The sequence below is a fragment of the Entelurus aequoreus genome, linkage group LG21, assembly GCF_033978785.1.
Source record: "Entelurus aequoreus isolate RoL-2023_Sb linkage group LG21, RoL_Eaeq_v1.1, whole genome shotgun sequence".
NCBI lineage: Eukaryota > Metazoa > Chordata > Actinopteri > Syngnathiformes > Syngnathidae > Entelurus > Entelurus aequoreus.
The window spans coordinates 29,470,329-29,498,182 of record NC_084751.1 but is presented as its reverse complement, the minus strand read 5'-3'; the positions used below and the strand labels follow the sequence as shown (position 1 = coordinate 29,498,182).

At 40.4% G+C, this 27,854-nt stretch overlaps 1 protein-coding gene across 1 annotated transcript in view; it reads right to left on the bottom strand.

The window, feature by feature from the left end:
- The window catches only part of dcc (DCC netrin 1 receptor), a 563,221-nt gene that overhangs the window by 50,616 nt on the left and 484,751 nt on the right, over window positions 1–27,854 (bottom strand). Inside the window, exon 26 of the mRNA XM_062031404.1 lies at window positions 21,866–22,174. Coding sequence (XP_061887388.1) covers window positions 21,866–22,174 — 309 coding nt within the window. The remainder of the gene's footprint in view (window positions 1–21,865; window positions 22,175–27,854) is intronic.

Here is a 27,854-nt window from a genome sequence, read left to right as displayed (position 1 = left end):
GTCACGCCCACCAACTGGCGTGCAGCGCACAACGTGCTCAACACGTCAGACTGTTGTTACTCATCAGGCAATGGACCGTGATGGCAGCGGCAGTTTCAACACACGACAGAGACGACATATGGGTGTATTTTAAATATAACCCAGCAGATAATTAAACAGAGTGTATTGTGAAGGAAGACGGTGACAAATGTGGCCACAAAATATGCGGAAAAAATACGACCAACCTTAAGCGGCACCTTAAGGCTCGCCACAAGGATATTTTTTCGAAGGTAAGTTACAAATGCTGTTAACATAATCGATAAATGTCATAGTAAGCTAATACATTAGTACGTTTTCCACATACTCCTGGCGCAAATGGGCTGCTAACTTCAGGCTAAAGTTAGCTTTTGTTACGCTAACGTCAATTCATTATGTGTGTGTTACTTTAGCAGCATGTTTAGCCATGTTTACATTCAGTGACGGTGTGGTTATCTCTTTGTGAGTACGTTCTGTCAGCACGTAACTTGATATGTTAAACAGGTCGAGTTACTGTTATACATAGAGTCTGCTAGCTTTAGCCTAAAAGCCACAAGTGACGTTGTGCAGCCCCATTAAGGAATCAGGAATTAATTGATTATTTTATTACATGGTTTGCACAAATTAAAGAGAGTGGGGTTGTATGATATCTGTTGTAATTGCACTGGCAGACAGGGCCAAGTTGAGCGTATGTGTTCCTCATCCATCACTCATATTTTGGGCATGTTTATGTTCATTGTACTTTAACAAATTCTGAGAAATAAAGCCACAATTGCTGAAGTAGAATGTTTTTGTTTTTTGAAGTAATGAACTTTGATTCCACTGTTACCACTTTATCTGTGTGTAATACACAATCCTTGGATCAGAAATTTGCTGTTGGGTGGTGAAGTATTATTGTATGTGTATAAATAATACACTGGGTAGGTATGACTGGAATATGTTTTATTTCAACCCGGTTCTTTACATAGCCGGCATAACAGTAGTGGTGTTACATCCTAAAAGGTCCGTCGTGCATCCGCCGCGTCATATCCGTTCTCAACACATATCACTACATCCCCCCTGTTTAGTTCTAACACCTCCCCTGTAAACTTAGTTATAATAAATTCTTTGCAAGAAACACAAAAACATAACATTCCTCAAATAACCAACATGAGCGATATCACTTTCAAACATTAGTGCAAACATCAGTGATTAGTGTAATGTCCATCAATTCCCTTGTTCCTGTTTTTTTTTTTTTTTTTTTGTAAACACCTAGTCTGCAGAAAACAATATCGTCAATGATTCAATAAGAAACCACGTAACCTGGACTACACATAGTCCTTGAAGTGAGAGGGCCTGTGTATAGCCCTACCACCTCTTGTGTGCCTCAGTCCTGGGCTATTGGGTGCCTGTGATCTGGTGTGTCTAGGATCTGGGCTATTGGGAGACTGTGTGTCACAGGGTGGCGTTGTGGCCGTGTCCGGTGGCCCATGGTGACCCTCGTGAGTGTCCTTCACTTGGTGCTGTGGCTCAGCAATGTGGGCTTGGTTTACGCTTGTCTGCATTTGTGGATTGTATAGCTCACGCAGGTGGCTCCTGCACCGTCTGATCCGGTTGCCATTTGGTGTTTGTACAACATAGCTTCTTGGCTCGTTGCACTTTTGCACAACAATAGCTGGATGCCATGTTCCTCTGTCCTTGTTCACCACCGTCACATGCTGTCCGGGGCAGAGTGGGGGTAGTTCTCTGCGGCATCCACGGTCGTGGTGCTCCTTCATGTCCTCTGTTCTTTGTTCCAGGTGTAGCCTATGTTCCTCCTTCCCTGGATCTGCTCTGCTTGGTAGCAGGGTAGCAATGGGTCTTCCAAATATCAGCTCTGCAGGTGATGGTAGTTTGCTATCGATGGGTGTTGCTCTGACTTGCAGTAATGCCATCTGAAGGTCGCCTCCATGTACCAGGGTTTTTGTTACAATCGATTTGATGTGTCTCACATGCCTTTCAATGAACCCGTTGCTCTTTGGGTAGTGGGGCGAGCTTGTAATGTGCTTCATTCATGTCATCATTCATTTTAATCCAGTATACACTCTCTCTTGCAAGGCGACGTGTTTTCTCGATGCCTTGGTGGCCAACATGTAGCTGTGTCAGTATGTCACCAGTCATAGAGTCTGGAATGAGTATCTGTCTGCCTTTGAATATGACTCCTGATTCCATTGCAAGCTCATCTCTGAAGGACCAGTAGGCACGCAGATCTTTCGGCATGTCCTTGATGTTCTCTGGCCAGCCTTGGTGGATCACGTCTTTGAGTGCGTTGAGTCTGTGATCCTTGGCAGTCTCTGTGCGGAGAGCGTCCTGCTTCTCAGGGGAAAAGTTTATTATTGCAACAGTGTGTTGCTGTGGGTCCTCGATCGCTGCGTCGACACCATCAATGCGTTCATCCAGCTCTATGTCACCGTGGTTTTCAGGGTTTGGCAGCCAGCTCAGGGTGTCCGCCAGAATCATTTGGGGTCCTGGTCGGTATATGACATCATAGTTGTATGCCTGTGTCTTTATCAGCATGCGCTGGAGTCGTGGTGGTGCAGCATGTAGTGGCTTCGCACATATGGTGACTAGTGGTTTGTGGTCCGTTACCACGATAAACGATTTCCCATAAAGGTATGTGTGGTATCGCTGCATCCCATACACTATGGCTAGCATCTCTCGCTCTATGTTGCTGTACCTCGACTGGCAGTCAGTCAGTGTCTTGGAGCCAAAAGCGATGGGTCTGTCATTCTGCACCAGGGCCATGCCCAATCCTTTCTGTGACGTGTCAACCTCGAGGGTTAAAGGAGTGTTTGGGTCATAGTATTTCAGGCAGGCATGCTCGGTGACTGTTTACTTCAGGTCTTCGAAGAACTCCTGGTGGTCAGTGTCCCATATCCATGGTGCTTCGTTTTTTAGCACCCCCCTCAAGGTGTGAGCTTTATCCGCAAACTTTGGTATATACAGGGACAGGTAAGTCAGCATCCCTATGAATCTGTGCAGATCCTCTTTGCTTTGGGGTGTTGGCATTTTCTGTATGTCCTTAATCTTGGCTGGGTCTGGCCTGGTGCCTTTTGCTGTGTACATGTTGCCAAATAATGTAATGCTGTCTTGTTTTATTGTGCATTTTTCACTGTTGAACACAACACCTGCCTCAACGGCTCGTTCCATCAGGTTGATTAGGTTCCTGTCATAGTCTTCCTCAGTTTCGCCACAGACCGCTACGTCGTCGGCTATGCTGACCACACCCCGGATCCCCTCCAGGATCTTGTCCATCTTGGCCTGGAAGAGGTCCTGAGAGACACTCAGACCGAATGGCAAGAGCTTCCAGCAGTACCTGCCGAACAAAAATCTACTACCCTGCTTGCATGTCAGCAGACTGGGGTAGATCCTGCTGAAAGTCTATGTATTGAATAAATAGACAATCCTTTTGAATCGGGAAAAAATCATTTTTGAATCGGGAATCGTGTTGAATTGAAAAAAAAAAATCGATTTTGAATCGAATCGTGACCCCAAGAATCGATATTGAATCGAATCGTGGGACACCCAAAGATTCACAGCCCTAGTTTTTATCAAAGACAGCAATCATAAATGAAGCTTTCAGCACATACACAATGTTGGGATCTAGTTATATTTTGATAAATACAGGGGAAAGCACGCTACTCGTAAACAGCGTGTGTAACCTGCTCAGTGGCCTTGTGGTTAGAGTGTCCGCCCTGAGACTAGAAGGTCGTGAGTTCAAACCCCGGCCGAGTCATACCAAACACTATAAAAATGGTACCCATCGCCTCTCTGTTCGGAATTGAGGATTAAAATGATTCCCGAGTGTGGTCACTGCTGCTGCTCACTGCTCCCCTCACCTCCCAGGGGGTGAACATGGGGATGGGGCAAATGCAGATGATAATTTCACCACACTTAGAGTGAGTGTGACTATCATTGGGACTTTAACTTTAACTTAACTTTAACAGCAACAAAGCAACAAACATGGCTGTAGACACAAAGTTAAATCATAAAATGCAACCTTGCCCGAGCAAAATGGATGGCATATTATTCTGGCAAAGTCTTGATACCAATTTCCTTGACCCATCCACACACAAAGAAGTGTTTTGTCATGTGGAATGATGTCTGGAGCACAAGACAGTTCAACATATCTGGGAACGGATAATCCTTGATATCACCCATCAAACATTTTTTTGATAACATATAGGGATTTATTCCATTGCATAGTTTATTTGCTCATACCGTATTTTTCGGACTATAAGTCGCAGTTTTTTTCATAGTTTGGCCGGGGGTGCGACTTATACTCAGGAGCAACTTATGTGTGAAATTATTAACACATTACCGTAAAATATCAAATAATATTATTTAGCTCTTTCACGTAAGAGACTAGACATACAAGATTTCATCGGATTTAGCGATTAGGAGTGACAGATTGTTCGGTAAACGTATAGCATGTTCTATATGTTATAGTTGTTTGAATGACTCTTACCATAATATGTTACGTTAACATACCAGGCACGTTCTCAGTTGGTTATTTATGCGCCATATAACGTACACTTATTCAGCCTTTTGTTCACTATTCTTTATTTATTTTAAATTGCCTTTCAAATGTCTATTCTTGGTGTTGGGTTTTATCAATTTCCCCCAAAAATGCGACTTATACTCCAGTGTGACTTATATATGTTTTTTTCCTTCTTTATTATGCATTTTCGGCCGGTGCGTCTTGTACTCCGGAGCGACTTATATTCAGAAAAATACGGTATCTGCTTTTTGCAGGAAGATCTAGGCCTCTTGCGTACTCAAATTGTTCGCCAACGCTCGCTGCGCAGAAGCAATCTTGGCTTGGTTGACCACCACTAGGGCTGTGAATCTTTGGGTGTCCCACGATTCGATTCAGAATCGATTCTTGGGGTCACGATTCGATTCAAAATCGATTTTTTTTCAATTCAACATGATTCTCGATTCAAAAACGATTTATTTATTTATTTATTTTTTTTAATGAAAACAATACACAACAATACCATAATAATGCAATAAAATTTCAAAACCAAACCCAATTTTGCTGCCGGTGGTGTTAGTGGATGATCCTTTTCCTCTGATAACTGTGGGTGGTGTCTGTCCAAGTGAGCGCGGGGATTTGAAGTATTCCCAAAATACTTAACTTTAGCGTTGCAAAGTCTGCAAATTGCATGAGTCATGTCAAGCCCTTTCTTCCATCCATCCATTTTCTACCGCTTATTCCCTTCGGGGTCGCGGGGGGCGCTGGAGCCTATCGCAGCTACAATCTTGCCACGGTAAAATCCAAAGTGTCTCCAAACGTTTGCTTTCAAAGCCCGCGGAGGCGGTTGTATTTCTTTAGGCTGCTCTGTGTCTTTTTCTTTTACCTGCATTTTAGCGGCAACACAACAACACTACACTGTACACTCCCCTTAGTACTAGCTAGCCACCAGGTAGCAACGCTGCTTATTGCGCAATACCTACGGTAGCCCAGAAGGCACATACACATTGCCGGGAGCGGGGGAAGAAAATTGAAAAATGAGAATTGATACTGAATCACACAACGTGAGAATGGCAATTTGAATTTGAATCGATTTTTTCCCACACCCCTAGCTGACATGCAAGCAGGGTAGTAGATTTTTGTAAAAAGCTTTTATAATTGTAAAGGACAATGTTTTATCAACTGATTGCAATAATGTAAATGTGTTTTAACTATTAAATGAACCAAAAATATGACTTATTTTATCTTTGTGAAAATATTGGACACAGTGTGTTGTCAAGCTTATGAGATGCGATGCAAGTGTAAGCCACTGTGACACTATTGTTCTTTTTTAAAATTTTTTTTATAAATGTCTAATGATAATGTCAATGAGGGATTTTTAATCACTGCTATATTGAAATTGTAACTAATATTGATACTGTTGTTGATAATATTCATTTTGTTTCACTACTTTTGGTTTGTTCTGTGTCGTGTTTGTATCTCCTCTCAATTGCTCTGTTTATTGCAGTTCTGAGTGTTGCTGGGTCGGGTTTGGTTTTGGAATTGGATTGCATTGTTATGGTATTGCTGTGTATTGTTTTGTTGGATTAATTAATTAAAAAAAAAAAAAAAAAAAAACTACCCTAATTTCCGGACTATAAACCGCACCTGATTAAAAGCCGCACCAGCTAAATTTAGGGGAAAATACAGATTGCTCCATATATAAGCCGCACCCGACTATAAGCCGCAGGGTTTTGATGTGTAATTACCGTAGTATATAGGGGTTCCTGCTACCACGGAGGGGATTGTCGGGACAGAGATGACTGTTTGGGAACGCAAAGCGTCCCATTTATTAACAATAAATCTTTCAATCATTCAATCAAACTTTCACATCTTTGACATGGCGAACAGCATTCGTGCAGAGTACAAATAATACAACGGTGCAAAGTAATACAAAGTGCTCGCCTGTACGTTATCAAAATAACCAGCCTACCGGTATATGAAAAGTCAGTCTTTAATCATTGTGTCATCGTCTTCCTCTTGCGTACTAAAACCACCGAAATCCTCTTTGTCGGTGTCGGAGAAGAACAGGCCGTAAATAAGCCGCACCCTTGTATAAGCCGCAGGGACCAGAACGAGGGGAAAAAGTAGCGGCTTATAGTCCGGAAATTACGGTATATATTTTAAATCGATTTTTTAAAAATGAGAATCGATTCTGAATCGCACAACGTGAGAATCGCGATTCCAATTCGAATCGATTTTTTCCCACACCCCTAACCACCACTGTTTTTCACTTCCGAGAAGAAGTCATGCAATACAAGCAATAGAAGTGTGTGCCCCCTATTGTACGAGAGACACACTGCATATGGCCAACAGTCACATTAAAGACGGCGCATGGAAACTAAAATTTCACATGTAGGTATGGACATTTAGTGCATGGAAACCTACTGGCTGTGAAAAGTGGCATGACGTCGGACAAGGCAGAACAACTCCTCAATGTTTACTTACAAACTATGAAAAACAACAAATCTATCATGTCAGTAGAAATGTGCACATTTCAATCTACAATAATTCCACTTCCATCGAGAGAAAACAAGTTACAGTAAGTTGTAGATGTTTTTTATGTTTTACATGCACGCGCACTCTGACACAAACACATGTCCACCAACTATAAGTGTAGTACAATAACCATTAAAAAAAGATGCTAAATAAACCACTTACTCGCCCAGTTACTCAACACTCTTTTTACATCTACTATATAGTAGAACCTTTATTTAACCAGATAAGAAAACCCATTGAGATCAAGATCTCTTTCACAAGGGTGACCTGGCCAAGAGGTCAACAGCACATGTCACAGAGCAGTTTCAAAAATAATACATTAAGACATACATTTTAAAATACATAAGAGAACTGTAAAACAACAGCGATTTACATCTTTAAAAACATAGGCACTGTGCAAACGTCTCTCGCTGTTTGTCCCTCAGGACAGAACGGAAGGCTCCAAATGGAAGTAGTTCTGTAAGTTTCTGCAATGCATTCCATGCCATAGGGGCAGCAATGCCAAAAGCTCTTTTGCCAAATTCAGTCCGTACATGAGGAACAGTTAAAACATACAAATTGTTAGAACGTAATGCGTAAGAGCTGCTTTTTCTTTGTAACAGAGTACACAAGTATGGAGGTATTAAACCTAAAAGAGCCTTATAAATGATAGTCAGCCAATGTGTGTATCTGCGTGCACTCAATGAAGATAAGTCTGACTTCATATACAGTTGACAATGGTGGGTGAGACTACGACAGCCAGTAACAAATCTTAGTGCTGAATGAAAAACAGTGTCCAGTAGTTTTATTCAAGGAAAACCTACTTAATCTTACCCAAGTAAGTATGACTACCTTTTACTTTTACTTAGGTCATATCACTTTAAAGTAACGGTACACTCTTTGCATACTCTACCCACCTCTGTTGGTTATACCAATGCTGATACTGATACTTCAACATTTCAAGTCCATTTTTTAAAAAACAAAAGGTTAAATCTAGGGGTGCAACAAAATGAAAATTCTTGGCTGAAACTCAAAGCCGGAAACAAGAAAATTAAGGCCGAAAACCAAAACGCTGATAAAAATGACTATGCAAATTATTATTACCATTACATTTAAGGTTATGACTGTGTACTAACTTCATAAAAGGGGAACCCCACTTTTACTGGAAGTTTCCCTATCGTTCACAATCATTATGAAAAACATGACGACGGATGTTTATTTTTTTATTTTTATGCATTCTAAATAGTAAATAAATGCGATAAAAAGTCTGCTTACAATAGAGCCAATGGGAGCCGCTCTATTCTGCATATAAAGCCCTTAAAAATATCCAAACACATCTATTAAGGTCTTATATACATCCTGTAAGTATATATGTAATGTAATAACAGGCACATTTATAATAACATTTAATATTTGCTTAATTTGATCCTTTAAACCATACGTGGTGCATTAATTAAAAAAAAAACGCATCCCAACGTTCAATTATTTTTAACGTCACTGATTATTACTCACTGCAGACTTCATGAGAGCCAACAAACATAATAAAACAACACTTACTGTAGAAGGTATGCTGTCATTTGGATGTTTATATATTCCCATTTAGATAAAGAATTACTCATAATCCTCGTGAAGAAAAGGGGGATGGAACCAAGCGTATTTTCGTGTCGTTCTCGCCATTTTCGGGTCTAAATGGCTGACAAAGTGTACCAATTTGTTGGAATACGTCCTCGTTCTTCCAGGAGAGAGGCATGATATATGATCTACAATAACATTTGATGAGCAAAGAAACGCAAAAGCAGCTGATCGCCGATCATGTCAACATAGGCACATAAAGTTGTGATCACGGTGCCGCTATAATTAGTTTGTCTGCGTTAGCATTTATAATAATATCACTAATACTTGGTTACTATTCAAGTCGCGAAATGTAAATGGAATATTGTTGGCGCTTTTTGGATGGTTATATATTGGGTTTCGTGGGTGGAATAGAGGACGTCTCACAGGCTCCGCTGTAAGCAGACTTTTATTTAAGTTTATTTGCTAGTTAGAATGCATTAAAAAACACACCCACACACGTCGTTATGTCTTTCATAATAATTGGGAACTATAGGAAAACATTCCAAAAAAAAGTGCAGTTCCCCTTTTAGATCAAAGTATTGCAATTGCACAAATTAATATTTAGTAACATTTATATTATTATTGTACACAATCATAAAATTATGAAAATATTTATTTCCTATTGGTATTCTAATAATATAAGATAAAAATAATATAATTTAACTCTACAAATTTTATAATAATAGATAAGCCAAATACTCAATGGTGCCAGAGTTGGAGTCGACACGTTCCAAAGAAGTAGTCAACAGTGAACCATAAAGTGGGTTGTCCCACTCCAGTGAACCTAGACAGTTATTGGATACTTTGCTGTCAATCAAAACGGGAATTAGCCTCAGAGTAGATTATCCAATCATTGTGTGGAAGCACAGCGTCCAGGCCAGCCGAGGCTAGCCCACTTTTTATATACTCCTATAGACCCTAAGTTTCGATGGGCGGGAAAAAGCCAAGCATTCATCTAATGACTATCTAGTTTGGCTTTTTTTATGGTTTGCGTTTTTTTCCGGTCACCCTGTACTTACTGGTCCATGTTGGCAAAACAGTCCTGTGTAAAATGTTGTGGATAAATACACACGGAACTATTTATTATTTTTTTATATTTATTTTATAGCCATTAGAGCAATTGGGAGAGAATGAAATGAGAAGAAATAACACTAAAATAACAATAGAGCAGGGCAGAGATAGGAGCCTTGCAAAGAGCATGAACAAGAAATACCCACATAAGTACATCTGTCAATCTGTGATGTCACAAATGGCCCACTTTTAAAAAAAAGATTTAAAAACACAGCTTTCAGAGGCTTCTAAAACCATATGCAGGCTCACGGCCAAATGCATGAACCTTATGATTTGAAGCTTTGGCATTGTTTAACACAAGTATCCAACATTGTAACAACATTTATGTCAGAAAAGAGAACAAATATAATGTCTCCCCTTTAAAGGAAATACTATGTTTAGTGTGCTACTTCAAACATGCTATATACTACTACTATCATTATTTTGTTTTCCCTCTGAAGTAGAAGAAAAGCCGACAGCCTCCAGAGACACAATGTCTCCTTAAAGACACTTTTAATCTTGAACAGTATTTCTTCAAACCATCCACAGGATCAATAACCCCTCAGCTTCTATCTTCACCTCAAAGCGCTTTATATCGCTCAATCTTTCACCTCAGCCCAGAAAAAACAGACAAACAGCAGTGATGTGACCCTGGCAGGCGTTTCACAACTCCAGTCCGACGTGTCTGGTAAATATATCCACCTGCCTTAGCAGACAAGCCGCCAATTTCCCCCCATCTCTACCTTTCTCTGACAAACCCCCTGAGGCTGAGCCAGACACCATGAAACTGCCTTTTATGGCTTTTCCCACTGCGGCTGTATAACCTGCAGCGTATTGCTGCAGCACGTTGTGTTTTAGCCACAACTTGTTTTATTTTTGTGCTCAGTTCAGTGAATTTTCTCAGGCAGCGGCTTGACTCCAAAAGATGTCAACACACTTGATTTTCCAAAAGGCCCAAGAGAAATCAGAACGATACAAATGTTATGTTAAAAAAAAAATCTCAACTATTTACATTCCAAAAATAACACAGTGCACTTTAGTATATGAATGATCAGGCATGTGTTCACAGGATGCATTTCTGTATGGCTTATTGTAAATTAATATGCATATTAGTGTTGTCTGGATACCAATATTTTGGTACCGGTACCGGTATTTCTAAATAAAACGAGACCACAAAAAATTGCATTATTGGCTTTATTTGAACAAAAAAATCTTACGGTACATTAAACATATGTTTCTTATTGCAATTTTGTCCTTAAATAATCAGTGAACATACGAGAAAACTTGTCTTTTAGTAGTAAGTAAGCAAACAAAGGCTCCTAATTTAGCTGCTGACATATGCAGTAACATATTGTGTCATTTATCATTCTATTATTTTGTCAACATTACCAGTACTTTTTAGAGGCGGTATAGTACAGAATATGATTCATTAGTATCGCTATACAATACTAATTGGTATACCGTACAATCCTAATGCATATACATATATTATACTATATACATCCATTTTCTACAGTTTGTCCCTCTCAGGGTCGCGGGGGTCCTGTAGTCTATCCCATCAGATAATAAACCACAAGAGCGCACACACATGTTGAGTGCACCCCAACCTCATAAACCTTGGGCCATTTTGTTTGAAATGTTTTTCTCTTCATCGACTAGAGCAGTGCTTCTCAAATAGTGGGGTGGGCCTGAGAGTCAAGGGAATTCCAGTGTTAGCGTCTTTTTTGCATTCTTGAACAATAAACAAGTCTCCAGCTAGGTGGCAGCACTGCTCAAATTAATCAACAGGCTCAACCAGGAAATATGACCAAATATATTAGTTGCTCTTTATCGGTTGTTCTAAAAGATGCTTGTATACATGATATACAGATATCATTTAAAGACCAGTACTTCTTCTATAGTGGGGCGGGCAAGGGTTATTGACAAAAAACAATACACAGGTCTTCAGCTATGGTATGTAGGTGCTGGTACCAGCAACTCATAGAGTGGTTGTATGTATAAATTAAATATTATCAGGTTCTCAATCGTATTTCAATTTGGGGGCACGACTAAAAAAAATAATTGAGAAGCACTGGACTAGTCTCCATCCATTTTCTACCGCAAGTCTCTAGTAGTCAACTAGTCATCGACTATCTTAATGAATAGTCAAATAATTGTATCATGAAGTGTATTCAGTGGCAGCGCGCTGAGACACGCCCCTGCTCGCGGTGGCCGCGTCACGTCCACATGCCGGCAAGGCTGTGGGCGATCAGCAATCTGCACCCCTGGAACTGATGAGGGCGAGTGGTATAAGGACCAGTGGACCCAAGGATCCTCGCGGGAACTTAATTCTCTTTCGTGTACCGTAAGCCGACTCCAGCTTTATGCTCGCTCTCTCTCTCTGTGTTTCCCCTCCGTGTCTGATGTCCGTGTTGTCCTCCCGCAGTGCTTTCCCGAGTTTTCCTGTTGTGATCCCCTGTTGTTCCCCTCTGGATTATGGACTGCCTCCCTTGGATCTTGACCTCTTGCATGACCACCGACTGCCTTCCTGCTTTGTCCCTCCTCTCGCTCAACACAACACTAAGTAACACACACTACAGCTAATCACACACATAGCCTCACACTCTCACTCTTGGATTTCGTCACACACCATTCTACAGTTTATTAATTAGTATTGTTGATTATTATATATACTGTATATTTATATATATATATATATATATATATATATATATATATATATATATATATATATATATATATATATATATATATATATATATATATATATATATTTATAAATCAGAGAGCTATACTGCCCCTTTGTGTCTGTGCCGTCAACTCCCTCCTGTAAACGTAACAGTAAGTTCCCGCTAAATTAAATATAAGGACCTGACCAGTTTTCCTTAGCCCCGCTCTCCAGTGACTTTAGTCCCGCCCCCAGTGACCTTTTTTTTTCTTATTGCCCCACTCACCATGTTTTTTCCTTTTTTTACTCCACACTGGAACATTTTTCTTGTCCTGTTAACCTATCTTGGAGGGGCATGTTTAGTGGTGATATGGGCAAGGAGGAATTTACCCGAGGCCTGGACACCCTTCTTCCACCCTCAGTATCTGTCCCCCAGTCTACAGGAAGCGTCTGGCATCCGCTGTCGGAGGGGGGGATGGTACTGACGGCTGTGCTGGTGGGGTAGCACAGCTGCGGCCAGCAAGACCGCTACCACCAGTCTTTCGGTTTGCCTGGCCACACCCACCAACCACACTACCAGCACCAGAACCCAGGCTGGGCCCCGAGTCAGCACCAGCACGCAAGGCTGGCCCCCGTGTCAGCACCAGCACCCAGCAGTACAGGCTTCAGCACCTCGGCCAGCACATGCTTCTACACCTCAGTCAGCCTCTCAGCCGTCCTCCACGTCTCCGGCTCCGACGACATCGTCCTCCACGTCTCCGGCTCTGACGACATCGTCCTCCTCGTCTCCGGCTCTGACGACATCGTCCTCCTCGTCTGCGGCTCCGACAACATCGTCCTCCTAGTCTCCAGCTTCGACGACACCATCCTCCTCGTCTCCTGCATTGTCGCTCCCGCGACTTCCGGCTGTCCGGCCGCACAAGCGGCCATCAGGCGCCCGCACGTGGCGCCCTCTGTGGCCAGTGCATGGACACTTTTTGCGCCAACAGCAGCGACGCCTAGGACATGGGCGTGGTACTCGTTGGCTGCTGTGGTTAGGGCGCCACTCGCGTCCGCCTTCCCGACGGCCTAAGGGTGGCTGTTCATTGGCCGTTCGACTCGCCGGCTGCAACGGCGGTCTACTTGCCGCCGCCACCAGAATCGTCCCCGATAGTTTCGGGGGCACTTGGGCCGGCGACCCACCACCAGTTCCCCCCTCCACCCTCCCTTGCCTCTTGATTTTGTTCTGATTTCAGTCTTATGACATCTGGAATCTGTCCATAAGGAGGGGGGTACTGTCACGGCGCAGGTTCAAACCCGCTTTTCCCTGGCAGCTGGGTCTGCCAGCACCTCCGCCCCAGCTCGCGCTGGCCGCGTCACGCCCACATGCCGGCAAGGCTGTGGGCGATCAGCAATCTGCACACCTGGGACTGATGAGGAAACGCGGTATATGGACCAGTGGACCCAAGGATCCTCCACGGAACTTAATTATCTTTCGTGTACCGTAAGTTGACTACAGCATTATGCTCGCTCTCTCTCTCTGCGTTTCCCCTCGTGTCTGATGTCCGTGTTGTCCTCCCGCAGTGCTTTCCCGAGTTCCCCTGTTGTGATCCCCTGTTGTTCTCCTCTGGATTCTGGACTGCCTCCCTTGGATCTCGACCTCTTGCATGACCACAGACTGCCTTCCTGCTTTGTCCCTCCTCTCGCTCAACACAACACTAAGTAACACACACACAGCTAATCACCCACATAGCCTCACACACTCACTCTTGGATTTTGTTACACACCATTCTGTAGTTTATTAATTAGTATTGCTGATTACTATATATATTGTGTATATATATAATAAGTCATAGAGCTATACTGCCCCCCTGTGTCTGTGCCGTCAACTTCCTCCTGTAAACGTAACACTAAATATATGATAACTGTGCTGCCCTTTAAGCTATTACAAAAAAAATAACTCAAATAAACGTTTTGTCCATTTTAAAGCAAGGATAGGCAAAGTGTCAATAAGTACAAATAATCAATTTGGATGTAAAGACAGGAGAGTCAAAATAGAAGCAATAAAAACAAACAAAACAACATAGATGATGATGATGATTTGTTGAGAAATATGCACACAGATATAGAGACACAGCAAACTTTGCCTAATAAAATAGTTATTTTTCACACAGGCCTGGCGGAAGTATGTTTTGAATACATGTGGACATCTGCTGACTATTGTCCACATACAGTACATCCAAGTATGTTTGCGGTTTAACTAGTTGCCAGCCATCCAATGTGACAATGACCACTATCTTATATATGACAGTATTTGTTAAACCACTCTCTTATGGTGCTGCTGTACGCTTAAAATCGCTATGTTTGGCCAGCAGCTCATAGTTATGGTTTTACTTTTTTTTCAAACATGCATACAGTTACAATATGGTATATCGATATATTTCCAATTTCCCACTACAACATGTTCGAAAAGGAGTAGGAAGAAACAGAGCGTATAGCTTGGCACATTGCCACAATTTCACATTAAGTCTGGGCAGCCCTGATATAAGAGATCTTCAGCCTTATTTTCCCTATAAGAAATTGGTAACCTGGAACAGTAAACAAACTATCAGTAATTGCTAAGTGATGGAGAAGGGGTAGAAATAAATAAACTCTGCTTCTTCCTACTCCTTTTTGGACATGTTGGATTGGGCAAGTGTAAGCATGTAATGCTCCTCATATGTAACTTAGTAAACCATGCTCATGCTCAGAAAAAAAATATACATTAACTGCTACATTAACTATTAACAAGCGCCTGCGGAGTAAGTATCAACAGGGGATCAAATATTTCTTTCCAGAACTCTATTACTTATTTTCTATAAAACCTTGTGACCGTGTGTTCGAACATTACAGCTACATCAAATTCCTTGGTCAACATTGCACCTTCAAATTTCTGGTGCATGGTTCTCTCACTCCCCCGCCAATCCAATTAAACACATAATGCAATCTCATTTGTTACAGGAACTATTTAAAACAGCACAAACAACAATTGGCTTTGCTTGGATTTTTGTTTTTTCTCCTCCAAAATAACATTATAGCAGCTCTTTGCAGGGTTGGGGATGGGTGGGGGACTTTGATGGACAATTGTGCAGTTTTAGGGAGAAGAGCTAAGCTTCCCTACAGGCTTGCTTTTACAGCTGCTGATAATCAATGTGATTAATTGGAGGCCACCTAGGTGTGTAAACATAACGTGACAGTACACAACCATACACACTGGTACACGCCTACACAGTTCACAGCATACATACGCCCACAAACAAAGACACCACGGTCAAGAGATCTTTTTGTTTGCTGCCTGTGTTATTGCTGCAGGCGATCAGAGAAGATGACAGCATGAGACACAGAGTGAAAGGAATACAATGTGATCTGATAAAGGAGATGGCGAGGGAAATGTCTGAATGATAAACAACTGTTGAAGACTAGTGTGTTTGTTGTAATAGTGTGATGTTGTTGCGCTATATTATGAACTAGACAGGGTGTTATATTTTATTTTGAAGTATCGCTTTTATTTTGAAGAACCGGATGTCCGGTGCAGGAAGTGTCTTTGCTGTTTATTCGATTGTTTTACTTCCTCTTCCTTCGGACTTTTGAATGAGAAGGTAATAGTTCTTCACTGCTCCGTGTTTCTTCATATTGTAAATATTCTTCCTAAACGTTCCTAAACCCAATAATGTTGTGTGTACAAATGATGTGTTGTTTAAAGTAATTTTTATGCACAATTTCGGTTATTTAGAAGTAGAGCGTCGACTGTGTGAATTGTGTGGTAGTATTTACGCATGGTATTTACATCACACAGGAGCAGATATCACTCCGCCAGAAAGTTGAGACCTGTGTGTGTGTTTCATGTTTCCAACACAGGTATGTGGATTTGTGCATTATTATTATTTTGTGATAAAACGTTTTTGTTAATGTAATTTAATTTATTATTATTTTTATATGAATGAATGTTTGTTACTTCCTCTTCCTTCTGACTTTTGAATGAGAAGGAGCAGATATCACTCCGCCAGAAAGTTGAGACCTGTGTGTGTGTTTCATGTTTCCAACACAGGTTGCCAATAAATACTGAACCGATGGCATGGTGAATTGTCTTTTATTTAAAAAAACTACACAACGCAGAATGAGACTCACTACATGTTCACCAGTACTGTTCTATAAGGTTCATGAAAGAGTCTGCAGATCGTTTTTTCTTCATCATTGAGGTACTCATTTATTAAATGTTAACCCGTTTACAGTCAAAAAGAGGTGAAACGATTAATGTTGACCAAACCGTATTACTATTTGTAAAACTACAATGTTGCTTAGAGAATGCAGACCTCAACCAAAGCACAACATTGCTTATCTAGGTCAGCACCAGATTATATACAGTGTTGGGACTAACGTGTTACTAAGTAACGCGTTACTGTAACGCCGTTAGTTTCGGCGGTAACTAGTAATCTAACGCGTTATTTTTTTATATACAGTAACTCCGTTACCGTTACTGCATGATGCGTTACTGCGTTATTTTACGTTATTTTTATGTAGTATCGGCTAGAAACTGAAGATCTGACTGTGTTTTATTGGAGCGCTCCGGTGGAAAAGAAGAGGCATGCTTTCCCCCACCCACAGAAAGCACGCCTCCCCGCAGGGGAGACGTTCCTCCAGAGCCGTACTTCGGGTCTAACAACCTTCACTTTACCCGGAAGAGGGTCTTTACAGCTGAGGGTGAATGACGAGCCCGGCGGTTTGTTTCAACTTTGTGACTTTATTGCACACAGCCATCCACCAAGCTAGAGCACCTACACGCACTCACTGTCGCCGCTCCCTCACCTCTCTCGCCCACTCACTCACCGACGTCACTCACCTCTCATGCTGTCATATCTTAAAGGGCCACACACACACACACACATACGCTACTCTCATAACTCACCAACAAGACATCATGGCGAAGCCAGAAGTCGAGTTTTTTAACATGGAGACATTCTCAATACTTTTCTTTTGTCGAGCACAAAGAAAATAACATTTTAGTTAAATGTAAGTTGTGTCTTGGATCAAAGATCCTATCTACTTAGAGTTAAAGTTAAAGTGCCATTATGTTGCAGCTATTTAAAATAGTTTTGTCAATTTTTTCTGGCCTGAAATAAAATGGCCCTTTGAAACATATCTTTGTCTTTGTGTGTTGTATGTAGACCACATTGCTTTCTGAGTTCAGTGATGCAAATGCATGTCAAGTTGATCAACAGATTGTATTATTCTCCAGTGCAATAACAGTACTGAAATGAAGGCTAAAAGGGCATTAATGGGAGCCTTAAAAAAAGGGGGGGAAAATAAGTAACTAAATAGTTACTTTTCAGAGTAACGCATTACTTTTTGGTGTAAGTAACTGAGTTAGTAACTGAGTTACTTTTGAAATAAAGTAACTAGTAATTGTAACTAGTTACTGGTTTTCAGCAACTAACCCAACACTGATTATATACATTCATGTTGTAATATAATTATTAAGGTATCTAGGCCAATATTTGCGAGGGTCACCACTTTGTGAAAAAATGCATGAGCAAATTGTCGAACAGTTTAAGAACAACATTTCTCAATGAGCTATTGCGAAAAAATTTGGGATTTCACCATCTATGGTCCGTAATATCATCAAAAGGTTCAGAGAATCTGAAGAAATCACTGCACGTAAGCAGCAAGGCTGAAAACCAACATTGATTACCCGTGACCTTCGATCCCTCAGGCGGTACAGCATCAAAAACCGACATCAGTGTGTAAAGGATATCACCACATAGGCTCAGGAGCACTGCAGAAAACCACTGTCAGTATCTACAGTTAGTCACTACATCTGTAAGTGCAAGTTAAAACTCTACTATGCAAAGCGAAAGCCATTTATCAACAACACCCAGAAACTCCGCCGGCTTCGCTGGGCCCGAGCTCATCTAAGATGGACTGATGCAAAGTGTAAAAGTGTTCTGTGGCTGGACGAGTCCACATTTCAAAATTGTTTTGGGAAACTGTGGACGTTGTGTCCTCCGGAACAAAGAGGAAAATAACCACCCGGATTGTTCTAGGCGCAAAGTTCAAAAGCCAGCATCTGTGATGGTATAGGGGTGTATTAGTGCCCAAGGCATGGGTAACTTACACATCTGTGAAGGCACCATTAATGCTGAAAGGTACATACAGGTTTTGGAGCAACATACGTTGCCATCCAAGCAACATCTTTTTCATTGACGTCCCTGCTTATTTCAGCAAGACAATGCCAAGCCACGTGTTACAACAGCGTGACTTCGTAGTAAAATAGTGCGGTACTAGACTGGCCTGCGGAGACCCCGGACTGTTGAACAACTTAAGCTGTACATCAAGCAAGAATGGGAAAGAATTCCACCTGAAAAGCATCAAAAATTGGTCTCCTCAGTTCCCAAACGTTTACTGAGTGTTGTTAAAAGGAGAGGCCATGTAACACTGCCCCTGTGCCAACTTTTTTGCAATGTGTTGCTGCCATTAAGTTCTAAGTTAATAATTATTTGCAAAAAAAATAAAAAAATTAAAAAAAGTTTCTCAGTTCGAACATTAAATATCTTGTCTTTGCAGTCTATTCAATTGAATATAAGTTGAAAAGGATTTGTGGGTTCATTGTTTCATTGTATTCTGTTTTTATTTACGAATTACACAACGTGCCAACTTCACTGGTTTTGGGTTTTGTACATGGGCAGGGACAAAAATATACGAGAAAAATCCATGTTGATTGGTTGTTTTAATATGATGAGTCACAATTGGTTAAGAGTAGGGAAAAACATTACGGACAGGCCAATTAGAGGCCAGATAGGGTGGGTCATCGAACCAGGAAGGGCAATCACAACAGACACGCACATCCCAAATGACGACAAGGGAGTGAATATTCAAGCGGGCAATAAAAAAAAATTTAAAAAAACATAGTGGAAGATGACAGAGATTTAGATTTTTTTTTTTTAGCGATGAAGACCAGTGGTGCCCAGCCGGCACTGGTTTGTAACGCATTTGCTACCGGGCCACACAGAGACATTAAATAATTTATAACCGACGACATTTTCTCCTACTTTACTTTCGCCAGTCCCACCAGACACACCAATAAGCTTGTTCATAGATGTATTATAAAACTCCTGTTAGGAAATTGCCAGTTGCTATGTTTGTTACATCTTTGTTACATAAGACGATGCACATTAACATATAAAATCTAAAGATGCCAAATCATGGCCAAAGGCTTGGTTCCATCTGCAATCCGCAGCAGGTTGATGACCTAAGATCAGGGCAGATCAGAAACAAAGTGACCATTGTGGTTAAAGTGCATAAGGCAGATGGATGCACTAATTCAGCGTTATGGTGAGTTTTTTCATGCACGTATTTGCTATATTCATCTGGCACACGTGGAAGGCCGGTCAGTGAAAATAATGCCTACATTAAATCGGTCCCTAGTGCAAAAAAGGTTGGAGACCCCTGATGTAGACGACATCAAAGCGTCTACTTGGCCACATTTGGACAAATGTATACGTTTGGATAAAACAATGGCCAAAACATTAATTTCAGTGGTTTACCTTGTAAGCCCAAATTAAAACTCATCACAACATCTAAGACGCGGAGCACAAATTTAAAATCACACATTAAGGTGAGTTGCGTTTTACTGCACATAACTATTATCATTTTTTCCCAAACAACACACAAGTCTTGTTTTTTATGTCAAGATATAGATCGATACTGCTTTTTTTTACAGTGGGCAGAGAAAATTAATAACATTATATGTGTGGGCCTAAGAAAAGGCTCACTAAAAGAAATACATACAGTGCGGTGTGGTGTGGTGACCCCCAGAAGGAGTTGTAGGGTGTGATCTGCTAAATGACAGTTAGTTAATTGTAATGGACCCTTATTGTGTCCATTTGGTTACATGTGTACACATGTGTTTACTTTAAATATGTCCCGTTTTATTGATTTCCGTTCATGCGAAGATGGAGTTTGTTAAAAGAGAAGTGCATTTTTGGGGGGAATTTTGCCCAAAATATCTAAACACCTCGATTAAGGTTTTATATACCTAATGTAAGTATATATGTAATATAGTAACATGAACATGTTGCAAAGTTTCGCGGTGGTCGTTTCCCAAGATGCAGATGGACGTCAGGAAGCAGTGTGCAGGTAAAAAGGAATATTTATTCAAAACAACAAGGAAAAAATATGAAAAAAGGGAAACGTGTGTATAGCACGAGAAGCTTCGGCAACGCTTAGCAATAAGACTATCAAACCAAAACAGGAGCAAGAAGCAAGTAGAACCAACGTAACTGTCGCATGTTGCGAATAAGACTGCCAGGCAGAGTGTGGCGTGAGGCAGGAATAAATAGCTCTCTGATTAGTGCCTAGGAGCAGGTGAGCGTCTCGACCACTAATCAGAGGCAGGGGACAAATATCAGCACCTATGGCAACAAAGAAAACAAACACGGGTGCTGAAACCGAACTAACCACCGACTAAGGAAATATCAAACTAAAACAAAACATGACCCAAACAACGGATCATGACAGAGGTATGTTTTTTATTCCAACAACATAAATGATGACTGCTCACTGCAGACGTCATGAGAGCAAACAAACATAATAAAACTTCATTTACTGTACAATTTCTGCTGTCATTAGGATGCCGGCTGATAGAATCTTGTTATAGACCCGTTTAGATGAATAGTGACTCCTAATCCTCGTAAAGAAAAGGGAGGTGGAGCCAAGCGTCTTTCCGTGTCGTTCTCGCCATCATCGGGTCTAAATTGGCTGTCAAAGTGTACCAACTTGTTGGAATTTTCCTCAGCCTTCTTCTATCCAGGTGAGATGCATGATGTATGATGTACAATAAACTTCCAAGGAGCAGGGAAGCGAGGAAATAGCTGACCACTCGATGATGTAAACATAGCAGTATAAACTGGTGATCTCATTGCTGATATAAATAGTTTGTTTGCGTGTCTATCGTAGTGAGAAAAACAGCTGTTTTAATGCAAACGAGCAATCCCAACTGTCAAAAGCCAACGACAGTCGTTGAAGTGTAAATTCTCCTCGTTAGCATTGAGGGATTGTGTGGCAGAACGATCGCTGTAGATCGACTACTACCAGTCCAAAATAGTCGGAATCCCCCATGTAAGCATTCCATTCAGTTGTAAAAAAATGGCACAAATGGCATTCTGGCCACCCACTGTGACCAGAATGTTTCTACAAAAGTACTACATACACATTTGTGTGCAAACAAAGCCAATTTTGTTTGACTTGCTGAACTCCTGTGCTTTTTGAGGTTAGAATATGTTATTCATAAAATCCCAAACTGATGCAATGTCTCAAAGAAAATAAGCCTCAAACCATTTCATTTTCTGATGCAATTTTTTTGAAAAAGCTGCCACAAAATGAGGCTGTATTTAACTGCTCATGAAACAATGTGCCTGTCAGTTTTAGATATGGACATACTTTGTATTTGTACAACCAGGTAGGTTATTTTGAAATAATAGAGCAGTACTCACTGGACTGTGGCAACATGGAGGTGTACACCTTGGGGTCAATGGTCCCCATTGGTGGTGGTAAAAGGGGGTTGGTGAAGCTTCGTAATGGGTGGGTTGGCCGGACACACGCAGTCGGTATGTTCCGACTTGCACCCGACTGTGTTTCCTCTGAGGTGACGGCGGTTGAGGCAGCAGCGGCCCCAGGAACAGGGCCAATGCCTGGAACATGCTCCCCAGGAGGGGCAGAAGAGCCAGGCAGCAGGGGAGGAGGCTGTTGAGGCGGAGACTGTTGCTGAAGAAGAGGGTTGGTGGAAGCATCTGTGGGTATGACTGTGAAGGAAGAATGTGTAAAAAGTAAAACATCAGGATATTTAGGACAAGTGGTAGAAAATTAATTATTTATTAATCTACTTGTTCATTTACTGTTAATATCTGCTTATTTTGTCTTTTAACATGTTCTATCTACACTTCTGTTAAAATGTAATAATCACTTATGCTTCTCTTGTTTGATACTTTAGTTTTGGATAATACCACACATTTAGGTATCGATCCGATACCAAGTAGTTACAGGATCATACATTGGTCTTATTCAAAGTCCTCATGTGTCCAGGGACGTATTTCCTGAGTTTATAAACATGATATACATTATAAAAAACGAAAGAAGATGTGATGCAAAAAAATATCAACGTAATCATAGTAGTATCGACTAGATACGTGCCTGCACTTGATATCATTACAGTGGATGTCGGGTATCGATCCACCAATGGCATTTGTTTATATTTTGATGCCGGTGAGCTATGGTGTTTAGCTATTCCTCGTCCTGCAGGGATGATACTTGTAAGAAACATACTTTATTTGTCGCCATGGAGACCACGATTAGTGATTTAGAAGTCGCTAAAACACTGCAGACGGCGGATGGACGTTAGCCGCTAGCTAGCTAGCTATGTCTTAAAGCACCTCTTCCTGAGGGTGTTTCAGTGTAATAACTTCACCTTTATCGTTAGTTTTTAAGCCAAAATGCGTCCGTTCTCCCTTTTCTGTCTACACACTGTGTCTGCTTGTAAGTACTCCGTGATTGTGTGCCGCCTAACATGCTCGTCTGCTCGTAAACCAAAAATGACACGACGACGACGCGGGCGTGGGAGGTTGCGGGACCGGTACGTTTCAGAGGCGATATAGTACCGAAAATTATTCATTAGTACCCCGGTACTATACTAATAGCGGTATACCGTACAACCCTAATACATATATATATACATACACACAAGCTCAATACAAACGGAAACACAACACTCTAATTTTTGCTCCATTTTTTCATGAACTTTTTCTATGTACACGAAAGGCATATTTTTCTGGTGTGACCGATCCAGAGCATCCCACACATGCTGATAGGGTGACATGTCATGTGAGTATGCTGGCCATGCAGGCTTCCAGGAATTGTGTACAAATCTTTGCAACATGGGCCTGTGCATTATCTTACTGCAACATGAGCTGATGGTCATGGATGAATGGCACAATAATTGGCTTCAGGTTCTCATCACGGTATTGCTGTGCATTTAAAATGCAGTCAATAAAATGCACCCGTGTTTGTCCATAACAAACACTTCGACAAACTTTATTGATCCACAAGGGAAATTGTTCGAAAACCTGTCAATACCATAACGTCATTTTGGACCACTCCATCCAAACGCTGACATTGGCAGACAATGTCAAACACGCTGTCTGCCATATGCTCTGAACAGTTAATGCCGGAGTCATCCGGGAAGAGAACACCTACAAAGTGCCGGGCGCCATTGAATGTGACCACTCAAGTCCGTTGTGACGAAGGGCTGCAGTCAGGTCGAGACCCCAATAAAGACGACAAACATGCAGATTAGCTTCTCTGAGATTCGTTCTGACCGTTTTCTTTGGTTACGCAAAGCGATTGTTGCAGCAGCTCGTCTCAGACGATCTAGGAGGAGAACATGGTGGATGTGGAGGAGGAGAACATGGTGGATGTGGAGGAGGAGAACATGGTGGATGTGGAGATACAGAGGTGGTGTGGTTTCACGTTGTGAGGCTGGTTAGATTTACAGCCAAATCCTCTACAATGTCTTTGGAGAAGTCTCATGGTAGGGAAATGAACTTTTAAGTCAGCATGCTTATTGTATGCTGCCTCAACACTTACAACAGTGTGCTGTGGGATAACTGCACATTTTATAATGGCCAACCGTAAGACACACCTGACCAGCTGTCTAAACAGCATCTTGTTAAGCCACACTTGTGAGGTGGACGGAATATCTTCGCAAAAGAGAAGTGCTCAGTACCATCCACTTAGAGACATTTATTGGTAACATTTGAGAGAAATAGGCCTTTTGTGTGCAGAGAAATGTTTTACATCTATGAGTATGAAAATTCAGGAGCAAAATTAAACGTGTTGTGTTCATATTGGTGTTGCACAATATAGACAATATATTAAATTAATTTGGCAGACGATAGAGCTTTTAATACTATCACCATATCATGATAATGCATGTTGATGACACAATCTATTTTTTGACAGGTGAAGGCGTCCTCAACATACCGGATAGTGTTCCTCTACAGTGCCTCTTTAAAATCACTAATCCTCACCTCCATGACAGCAATCTTTACATTTTAGTATTCTCACTGGAGGAAAGAGGAAAAGGAATAGCTAAACATGCTGCACTGCATACTGGAGCAGACCGTTAGTAATGATAATTTCAGGATGTGTTCAATACTACAGGGATTAGATCGATATTTTTTGTTGTTACAAACAATGTTTTTGTTATTGTTTACGATTTCAGGAAAAAAGAGCCAATCATAGTTTTTACTTTTGTTTACCTTATTTTCCTAACTATAACCCGCACACATCGGTATATAGGCCACTGAATTTTAGAGAAAAAAAATGAGTTTTCATATATTAGTATTAGTATGTTGTGAAATGAGGTATTTACAAAGAAAGATTTTGTTCATGTTTATTTACATACCTTAATTGTATACAAACGGTTCCTGTAACACGGCAGTAAAACGGGAGGATCAAGCAAAACAGAAACGTCGTTGATGTCTTTATTCATCATTTATGAAATGATTATGTTCTTCTTTTTAATAAGATTAAAGATGTTTATCAGGATTCTTCTTCCTTTGAGTTTGAACAGTTTATTAAAATGGAACATTTTAGCACATAGTTTGATTTGTTTAATCCATTCCATAATGTAGGCCGTAGCAAAGAACAATCCATGGATTAGCCGCACCTTTGTATAAACGCAGGGTTCATAGTTATAGTCCTTGACATACCGTTATTTTTCACGTCAGACTTTATTATACATTTTGTATTCCATTCACCATTTCATACAATTCTTCATGCATTCTTCACTCGCACTTTAAGTGGGGGATTTGTATCGCAGGAGGCTGCAACATATATCGCAATATAAATTTTAGGTAATATTGCACATCCCTATAGTTTATATCTTTTTTGTGTGTGTGTGTTTAGGATTGTGAGACTATTTAAAAGGTTGATGTTGTGTGTTTTTTCTTGCATAAGAGTGAAAAACACCAACATTATTATTCTAAATGCTTTAATGGTTGGCCCTGCGTTGAGGTGGCAACTTGTCCAGGGTGTACCCTGCTTTCCGCCCGAGTGCAGCAGGGATAGGCTCCAGCCCCCCTGTGACCCCGAGAGAGACAAATGGTAGTGTCATGATGTGGACTATGGCGGGTTTGTTTTTCCGAGATGCAATAAAAGTTGGAGCGGACATGGCGTGAAGTTGAAGACATATTTAATTTTAACACTCAAAAGGAACAATAAACAAAAGGTGCTCACAGCGGAGGTAGAAAACTTGGCTATGAAAAACAAAACTACCACTTTGGCGTAAACTATGGACAGAAAACAAAACTTGCTGACTATGGCCTTAATAAACAATAACTTAGTTGCGGACGAAAGGAGCAGCATGAACGATGGGCATGAAACAGAGTGTCAGGAGTGCGATGTCGCCAGGCTGACTGCCTGGCAACTACAGGGTTAAATAGTGAAGACATGATTAAAGACAGGTGCGTGAGTCGTGAGGACAGGTGAAAACTAATGGGTTGCTATGGTGACAAACAAGAGTGCACCATGAGTCCAAACGTGGAACAAGTGAAACTAATGGGTAACCATGGAAACAAGACAAGGGAGTGAAAAGCAGGAACTAAAAAGAGTCCAAAACCAAGCAGAACATAACTTAAACAAAACATGATCACACAGACATGACAGGTAGACATTGAATGGATAGAGTGAGTGATGGAGTTTTTTTTAACTCTGCATGGTTCTTTTCATTAAACATCAAATAAGTGATGTTAACAATGGAACTTCACTTCAAACATGCATGAGTCATTTATACTTCAAACTTAAGCTGTACTTAAAAATCCTACAGGAAGGTAAAGTAGTTACAATGCAGTATGAATACATTTTTGGTGCCTGTGGAGGCGGCGGCATAACCGGTCAGAACCCATTTGGAGCTAAAAGACATCAAGAAACCTTCAACATGTAATTGGGATGACATTTATGTCATCCTAATGAAATGTATTCAAGTTCAAGTAATGATGCATATTGTAATATGACATATCATAAAAACACACCATATATCACTGCATTTTAAGTCAATACTTTTCAATGAATATACTGTTTTTACTGAGGGTTTATGATGTTTATTAAATGCCACATATACAATATGTTAATCAATATATTCATCCTGACATACAGTATTTGGCATATCACTCAAGCAAACAGTATACTGCAGATAATATACTAATGTATATACTATTTACTATTTCAATGTTTATTCACTAAAAAATAGTGTTACATGGACACATAGAATGATTGGTTTGTAGGGGATCAAATACTTGATTTCCGATACAATTTTGATGTATTTACAACCTTTTTTAATTGTATTTTACTGGAATGTATTTTTACATTCTGTCACTCTCTATTAAAAAGAAAAACAATCTACCATGAAAATGAAAAGTAGTTAATCTTTATAAGGAGTTGAACAAAAAACAATCTAAATCAGCAGAGGATCCAATACTTATTTTTATCACTGTGATATAGAAAATGGATGTCTGGATATAAATAAGTACCACTGCTAATTCTTACATTAAATAATAATAATAATACAAATATTATTATTATTGATAATAATAATACAAATTTGCCAGTCACAGTTAGGAATATTTATATATATTTATATATGCCTATCCAAATATTATAAATACAATGAACAAAATAAACAGAATACAAAATTATGAAATTAGTGTTAGAGTAATTAATATTTGAAAAATGTATGATATAATCATATTTCTCGAGTTCAGTGGTTCTCAAAACTTTTTCACCAAGCACCACCATAATGACCAACATTACAATACAGTAGCGTAGAAGGCCTAAATATTCATTAAAACAAGGCAGAGATTTTACAAGTATATTTAAGATTTTGGTCATTACACACAGTTTGAACAGTAACACTTTGTTTGAGTTTAGGAAAATAAAACAATATATTTAATTAATAAATACAATTTTGGCATACCACTAGATGGAGCCTGCATTCCATTATTTGAACATCAATGCTCTATATCATCTCGGAGGATCCATTGTAAGTACACAAATAAATCAAACACATACCTTACCCACACTTATTACATTTTTTTTCAATACAATTGATGTAATTCAATGGTCAAATTAGTCAGAAACAAATTAACTCACAGAATTTGAGATTTTATTCTTTGAGTTTGTGTATTGTCATACCCATCAATAACATGTCAGTGAGAACAATTATTGAGGTATGGCTCGGAAAGCCCAACGCAACTAAGTGAAAAAATACACAGAAACATCACATAAACAGGTTAAGTTGTGAGAGTAAAATGAACATTTCTCACATATCAGTGAGATGTGCGTCATTTTACAATGTCGACACAAAGCCTTTCTTGTTTGTGTCTGCATTTTGTTGCCAGGGATGACTCCTCACAGTCAATCAGTTCATTC